General features: G+C 36.3%; 1 protein-coding gene across 1 annotated transcript in view; it reads left to right on the forward strand.

The window, feature by feature from the left end:
* PKHD1 (PKHD1 ciliary IPT domain containing fibrocystin/polyductin) overlaps positions 1-5,019 on the forward strand; it is a 499,554-nt gene extending 494,535 nt beyond the window's left edge. Inside the window, exon 67 of the mRNA XM_021665443.2 lies at positions 1,570-5,019. Coding sequence (XP_021521118.2) covers positions 1,570-2,012 — 443 coding nt within the window. The 3' untranslated portion in view covers positions 2,013-5,019. The remainder of the gene's footprint in view (positions 1-1,569) is intronic.
* Positions 5,020-8,836: the final 3,817 nt, after the last annotated feature.

Genomic DNA, 8,836 nt, shown 5'->3' on the forward strand with positions numbered 1-8,836 from the left:
AGATGAAACTGTCACATAAGGAAAGGTGACCAATAATAGAAGCAGCTGTGCAGGTCAGATGAGAAACTCTAGACAACAAGTGTAGTTTGAGCTGTCAAGAAGCATTTCTGGAAGGAGCTGCAGGTCCCATAGGAAAACTAGGGTAACCTGAAAGTTCTTATAGCTCTAAGCAAGAGAATCATCCCATAGTTTGATGGCGGTAGAAGGTACATGCTAGACAAATGGACTGTGGAAAGGAGAGAGAAGATATGAATAACATGAGTTTATCATAATATTAATGGATGTGTCATGGAAATAATAGGAACAACATGATTATCTTATTTTACCGCTCTAAATCAAAAGCATTTTATATATACATATATATTTCTGTTATGTTATTACTTTCTCTCATCCTTACCTCATTTTCCAGATTAAATTGAAGTGGGAAATTGGTATTCTTTACCCCAATACTGTCTTTTATAGTATGAATCAGACGCGATTACTATCTCCTGACACAAACCAAGACAGCTCTCAAGAAACTCAGGAAAAAAATAACAAAAAGCCTAATAAGTTAGCATCTTCATTGCATACAAATGAGTGGTTAATATATTTTCTGGTGAGATATGAGAAAAGCTGGGACAGTAAATGTAATGAATGTAGATGACAGTATTACGCCCCCCAGGGTTAAGGCAGGTTCAACCTTTTTCTCACTGTAGGCATATGAATAATGACCTTTGCATGCATCATATACTACCATGCATGTACCCCACTGAACATTCTTAACTTTCCATTGCATTCTTTATCTTTACACAGTATTGTATGGTGCGTAGATTATCTGTTTATTTATATTGTACTCTTCTGAGTTGATGTTTAGTTCTGTTTAATAGAAAAATAAAATACAAATAAAATGTCGAGAAGAAAACAATTAAAACAACATTACTAAAATAAATATATTTTAGTAAATTGTGAAGTAGCACCTGAGAATAAATTAAAATTATACAACTAAAGCCCAAAGAGGCTGAAAGGATGAAAGTCACAAAGCCAGATAGCAGGAGAAGGGGAACTTGAGCCCTAATTTTGTGACTTGAGTCTCATGTGCCATCTCTCTTTCTACTATTATGCAAACATACATTTACACACTTATATAAATAGATGCTTATGTTCATATTATCTCTACAAGTATTTGTATTCATGTTTTTATAAAACCAAAGATATTTAAATTATGAATTTGGCATAAAAGCCTAACTATTAGATAAGACTGGTTTTTATGGTTCATATTTGTTAACACAGGTGTGAGTTGGCCCACTGGTAAGGCTTGACCATGGTCTGGTATTTGCATTGAAGCCTAGTACTTACAACGAAAAATCCTCATTCAATTGTCAATATAATAAAAGTGTTTTTTGAGGAAGCAGTATTACCAAATTTATATTACATATTTGGAATATCTAATAAATGATATTTGGAAATCAAAGAGCTGATATAATTAAAACTGTATTTGACAATTTCTTGTCAGAAATGCTAACTATGCAAAATGTGTAATTAACTGGTTGAAAACTAAATCTATTTATTCCCTACTTCTTTTCTCCCCAGATATGAGAATGAAAGCCATGCTGGGCAGGCTGAACCAGTGCCCCCACCAGTTGATGAACGGAGTGTCCAGAAGGAAAGTTAGCCGCCACAATGTCCAAGAGGAAGGGGCTGCTTTGCCTGCTCCTGCTACTACTACCAGCATCACATCCCATGGGCACACCTGTGCTCCAGGTGCTCCTGCTCGGCCGGTGTACCTTCAAGAGACTGGGAACTGGAAGGAGGCCCAAGAGCAGTTGCTCAGATACCAGCTGGCAGGCCAAGATCAGCTGCTGCTGCTATGCCCAGACCTCAGACAAGAGAGGCAGCATTTGCCAGGGCAGAGTCAGCTGAGTAAGAAAAGTGGCAACTTGGGGCTTTCCCAAGAGAAGAAAGCCTCCTGTGGGGCCACTGAGGCATTCTGCCTTCATTCAGTACACTCAGGAACTATTCAGGAGCAGCTGTGATCAGGAACGGTGTGGGCATTTGGCCTGAAAGGCAGAATATTCCAAATATTTCTGGATAATAAGCAGGGGAAGTGAGGACTGTTCTGCTGGAACAACTAAGAAGAGAGAATGTGGACTCTGAATCCCTTTTTCGACTTTAAGATGGAAAAGGGTTATATAAATGCGTATAGACTGAAAAATGTCTGATACATCTTTTGCAGCTATCACGATCCTAGTTCAATGCCAGGCAAATGATGGCACTTGTTAATTATTTACCAGTTTGTAACTTAAGCCTGATTTCAACAACTTAATAATGGCATAATACTGACTTATACCAGCAGAGATTATTATTAAGCAATCTCTGGGTTGACCACCCACAATGCTTTGAGCTTCTCTTACGGAAGGGATCGTGAAAAGGTCTGGTCAGCAACAGTTAATTCCATTCTGTTACAGAAAAGCATTTCTTTATCCTCTAGTAACATTTGAAGGGACAGTTCAACACCCTGCTCCCTGATCTGTCAGTGCTTACGTTCCAAACACAAGTCAACTTTCTGGCTTTTTACAAGAGGATTTTATTTCATGGTTTAAATTCAATCATTATTGGGAGCCTACAGTAGTGTGAGTATATCAAATTTGCACTTCATGAGTATTTACACATGAAAATTGATATTCTCATGGCCTTTGCTGAGAGTTTAGTTAAGGACAAAGATGTAAAAATACCAAGTTTGGGAAAGGAAATTGTCTATGGACCACTGTTGTATTTTTCAGTGATTCTCTGTTAGTAGCTGGGTCACATTTACAACTGGAAAAGAACTACATTGAGAGATCAGAGATAGCCAAGTGGCAAGTAGATGATCAGCTAACTGCTTTATCAAAGAACTGCTTTTTGGAGAAGATGATGCATAAAGCTGTGCAAGGAAGGAGAGGCGAGATTATGTCATGTGCAACTGCTCTAGGCTGTGCTGGGGGGTTAAATGGAGATCAGAACAAAGGTACACCTGGTATTGATACATTTGGTAAGGGTGTTAAAGGCAGTTTCACCAAATTCACACATTTGTATAGGGCCTATTTCTTTTCAAACTGAAGAATACTTTAAGCAGCCTGACTGTGTCCTTGGCTCTGGATCCAGAAGGCCTTTATGTTTCAAGCATGTAAAGAAAAGACGGCAGGAATGAGGAGAGCTTCCAAGAGATTGCTCTCAGCTTTTCCTGATAATCCTGAAAACCAGGATTTTCTAATCTCTACAGGGTTAAGGGGTTGTGCTGTGGTTGAGTTGGAACAGAGAAAGGAAACACACTCTTTCATTGCTGAATTCTAAATAATGATGCCCTGGAATTAGTTCTGTAGGAAGTACTGGCAGAAAGCTGTTTTGTCTGCAGGACATCAAGAGGGAGGTGTATATCATCCTACTATGAGTTGGCAGAAACGTTTTAACCTCTTCTTTAGGTGTCTGGTGAGTATCTCAGATCTTAAGGCTGTCCCTGAAAGGAGGTAGGTGGTTTTCTCTGTGGTCACTGTGTTGGATTTGCAAGAAAATATAAATAGATGTTAAGGTCAGTGCTCCCCAGGAGATTTTAATCCAGGCTATCTGTGTTCAGAGACAGATTTGCAGGACAATTGGTTAATACAAGTTTACTCTGGAAGTACAAGCTGGCTGCCTGCTGAGTAAGTCCTCTTATTTTGCTTGAGCACCAACAGAATTAAAAACATAAAAAACAAACAAAAAAATAGCTCGAATGACTTAGGAAGAACATGCCTCCCCTAGTTTAATTAGCCCCTGTTATAACCAGTTCTCTATCTTTTTTGTAGCTTCTCAGTCCGTGAAGTCATTTGCCTTTGCAATCTCTACTTTAGTACATGCCTTGGATCCTCAAAGAGCTGTAAGCTTCATGGAAAAAACCTTTCAGAAGTGAAGCCTTTTGAGGATTATGAAATGGTGGCAGTGTTAGTCCTGCTCTACCTCAGTTTACCTGCACATTCTTTCTTTCAATTCTGTGAATTCTTTCACCACTTTAAATTTTTTCCCAGGTATTTTTCCTGAGCTCTATACCATGTATTTAGCTGCCTAGTGAGAATTTCCAGCAGGTTATCCCATAGCTACTATGAAGTTAACACAGCCCTCAAACTTATTCCTCCTTGTGTTTTTTCTAACTCAATGAATGACATCACTGTACTCAGACCAGAAATCTAGAAGTCAGTCATGATTCTTGTTTCTATCTTGCCCTTCTCAGACTCAGTTGCCAGTTCTGTTATTTCTGCCCCCTTCTTTACCCTTCTCCCAATCCTTATTATCTTCTTATTCGCTATGTGTCACATGATGAATCTTTCTGGGAGGCAAGTTTTATCTTATTCCTCTGTTGAGGAGTAACCATAGTTAACTTACTAATTCCATCCCAGAAAACCTGCAATTCCTGAGGCCAGAACTGACTCTTTGGGCCTAAATAGCAGCCATAAATATCCCCAGTGACTTGCCAGGTTCTAGCATGTGACATGGAGTTTTGACATCTTGCTAAAATCCCTCAACCCATAGTTAAGCTAGTCCTCTTTCTCTTAAAGAAAATGACAGAACTGTGGAAACACTGAAAGCAAAGAGAGCAGCTCTGCGTTCATTCCTGTCTGGAGATGAGCCCATTTGAGCACCACTGTAGGCCAACCCTAAATTTATTCAGATTATTAACGTGGGTAACCCAGCAAATATTTCCCAACAGTGACCATCTATACCCTTTATCTAAATAAATATTGAGATGTGCTTTATTCCTGTGTTAGTTCAAAGAATCTCTTCTTGCCTCCCATTGTATTGATGGACTTCTTTCTCTCAAGAGATTGGTTAAGCTAATGGTCTAGAGAGTTCAAAAGTGTTTGAAGGTAATTTTAAGTATTCTCACCACAAACAATGCTATGTATGTGAGGTGATGCATATGTTAATTAGTTCAATGATCCATTCCACAATGTATACATATTTCATATCAAGTTGTATATGATAAATACATATAATTTTTATTTGTCAAATAATAAACATCTATAAATATTTATAGATCTCAAAATTAAGAGAAGTGTACATGGAGCTCTGGTTGTTTTGACCATCTCTCCATGCTTTTTGTTTGGGGAGGGGCACTTTTTTGGGTGGAGGGGGAGGGACTGTTTGGGGAAAGTACCTGACCAACAGAACTTCGTGTCTCTCCCAGAGTGAGAGACTCAGCTTATCTGATCAAGGTGGATTTGCCCTTCAATAGATTTGCCCTTGTTACTGCCCAATTAGACTACCAAGGACCAAGAAGACTTGAGTTTTCTGAGTGACCACCCCTTTCAACAGTTTAGTTGAATGACTCCCTTCCATCTAGCAGTCTAACTCCAAATATATGAAATTACTATACATTGAAATGCATGCAAACTATATGCAAAAATGAGTATGAGGAAATCAAATGTAAATCACATGCAAATATTATTCAATCAAGGTTCTATAAAATTGTACATGTCAATAACAGTAAAGAATTTTAATTAATTCTGTCATTTAAATTTGATGCATTTATTACATATTTTGCTTTCAGAAGTTATAATATATTCAATGTCAATTTTGAAAAAAACTATAAGCAGAAGAAATTAAACACTATTTAGTATAGAACCGTTGATTTCAACATACACTACAGCAGTGTGACTAATTACAGATATATTTGAGAGAGAAATCACATTTCTAGATGGTAATTTTTAAAAGAAATAAAATTTTTATAAACTTAAATGTGGATTCAGTGGCAGAATACAGGGATTTGGATGTTTACAAATATTATTCTAGTATTTATTCTTTTTACTTAGGGATTTCTTTGCTTGGAACAATTTAGAAAATTTATGTAATGCATTTGTAGGACTTTCTAGATTTTATTGGGATTCAAAGAATTAATTGTCTATACATTATCTCTTATCAGTCTCAAGGTAATCTTATCTATTATCACTTTACCTTTTATTTCAAAATTAGTAGCTATAACAAGGTGAAGGAAACACCCACTCTTCTCTCCATTTTATAAATAAAGAACAGTCAGTTGCCATAACTTTGTTATTGTCCAAAGCAAATTATAAAATTTGTTTGGACTATATTTTTTCCTTTTAACATTTCTTCAAATTAATGGTATATCATTTAGTAGAATGACTCACATAGAAAATTATTTAAGTTATGCTGTTATATAGTAAAAAAGTAAAGCAAATCACAAAAAAGTGTGTACAGCATGCTTTTACTATAGTTCGTTTATGTATAGAACAATTATGAAAAGATAGCCAAGATAATTTTGTAAGTAATAGTTACCTCTGGGGAATGGAGTAGAAAATATAGATTGATTTGCACTTCAAATTTTATATACTTTTGTATTGCAATACTCTTATAAATATAGTTACTGTCAAAATAAATTAAAAAAATAGTTTCTCCAAGTTATGATTGACCAGAGATTGGTCTCTTTAGATCTCAGCCATAGGAAATGCTTACAGAAAATGCTCTCAGTCTTGCAGAAATGCTTATAGAAAATGCTGTTCGTCCTTGAAGAAATAAAATAGATGCAGAGGAGAAGAAAAAGATTGTAGAGTGTGGAAGATGAATGGAAAGAGGAAAGAGGCCAAGGAGGGATAAAAGGAAAAGTAAGGGAAGTCTGTAGGTGAGGAAGAGAAGCTGCTATGGGTGGCAGTGGTTAGAGTGTGGCTGGATCTGCTATGCTACTATAGTGCCCCTGGGATATTATTCAAAGCACACCACTAAGGGTTCCATTTTGGGTGAAGGGCCTATAAGGAGAAATTATATATGGTTATGGCCTAAATATCACTCCTAAAATCCAGACATAAAAGAGTCTCCTTATCATACTCTTATGAAGGAGACACTGTGGAAGCAGATGCTTGCCCTAAGTCAACATGATACCCACAGCACTGAGACGTGCCCACCCAATAGGATGCCTCTCTTCCCCATGTTAGTGCCACCTTGTGTATTTCTTCCAGTCCAGCTCCACGAGAACTTATTCTAAGCCTATACCATGTGATGTTGATATTCAGTGCTGCCTAACATTTTGATCAACAAGGGACCACATGTGCAATGGTGGTCACATGAGATTATACCATATTTTTCCTGTATCTTTTCTATGATTAAATATGTGTAGATATATGAATACATACCATTGCGTTACAATTGACTATAGTATTTAGTTCAGTACCATGCTGTACAGCTTTGTACACTAGGAGCACTAGGCTATTTCATATAGCCTCAGTGTATAAGTAGGCTACACCATTTAGGTTTTTCTAAGTACACTCTATGATGTTTGCACAATGATGAAATCACCTAATGATGTATTTCTCAGAGTGTATCCCTGTCATTAAGCAATACATGTATGTGTAACCTTGAAAACAAAGGTCTGACTCTTGGTAGCAGCTATCACTGCATACTTTTTAGGGAGGTTCCAGAGATTCTGACTCCTGTAATAGAAACAGAAGTCAAGAGGCGTTGGGCTTTAATTTGCAAATAATAAATGTGGCCTGAGAGATAAGATTCTTCAAATTTTTTAAAGATTGTTGCATGAATAAATAATCCTAGGTGCTTATCTATAGTTTCGAGAACTCTAGAAGTGCTATAAATTTGGGCTATAAGTCTAATAATACCAAATATCAAGAGTTTCTCTCACCCACATATTTTTATTCTATTCTCAAGGATGTCACAGCTTCAATTATCCTCTCTTTCCAGCATCATTAATCTCTCCCCATCTACGGGTTTACTCTTGTGAGCATCAATATGGTTAAAAAGCTTCCACTATTAAGAAAAAAAAAAGGAAGAAAGAAAAAGAAAACTTGATTCAATAGGCTTCTTCGAATCTCTTTTCAGTTTTTTTATCTCTACTCCAGCAAATTTGTTTGAAAGACTTCTGTTCACACATTTTGTTACTTCCTTGGCTTTCATTCACTCTACCAACTACCTCAATGTATCATCTGTCTCCATCTCTCTCTCTCTCTCTCTTTCTCTTTCTGCCATATGAGGACATAGTGAGAAGTTGGCTGTTTGTGAACAAGGAAGAGGGCCCTCAGCAGGAACCAAATCTGCTGGCACCTTGATCTTGAGCTTTCCAGCCTCCAGAGCTATGAGAAATAAGTGTTTTTTTATTTAAGCTACTCAGTCTATGGTATATTGTTATAGTGGCCCGAAATGACTAAGACATTTTCTCATATCATCAATATTGCCTATGTTTTCCCGTATATTCTTGATAGTATATATTTTAAAGGTTTGGAAACAAGAAAGTGCATCTTTTTATTGTTTTTAATGCATTAAACTTAATATAATTTTACACTCCTGCTCCAATGCAGTCTCACCTATCCAATTTTTTATTGGATAATGGGGCTTGGTAATATCCATCACAAATTATATTAACAGCTGTTTCGAGTCATTCATTTAACATTTGTATTTCTTCTTTAAGAATGATTTTAATGTTTGTATTTTGTTTTATAACCAAATGTATAACAACTATTTGGATGTATCTTTATGTTGAATTTATTCTGTTACTAGAAAATCTTTTTTTATCATAGCTTATCAATTTATGACCCATTAATCACAGTTATATCTTAATATGTTGAAGTACATCTTCTAGTAATTTTTTTCAAGAAAGTTACATGGGATATATTATTTCTGAGCCCCTTTGTCATAAAAATGCTTCATACATGCACAAATAACAGCTGATTATAAAAGGTTTTAATCACAACCTTTACTTTGTAAAATTCTGAAAACATTATTCCAGTTTTTTCTAACTTTAGTGTTTTAGAAAAGGTGTTAGAAACCATTGTGAGTCATTTCTGTGGATAATTAGAAAATCATGCTGTCTTTTCCTGTTACT

This window comes from Aotus nancymaae, unplaced genomic scaffold (assembly GCF_030222135.1).
Source record: "Aotus nancymaae isolate 86718 unplaced genomic scaffold, 86718_ANA_hifiasm-v0.15.2.pri h1tg000040l, whole genome shotgun sequence".
Taxonomy (NCBI): Eukaryota; Metazoa; Chordata; class Mammalia; order Primates; family Aotidae; genus Aotus; species Aotus nancymaae.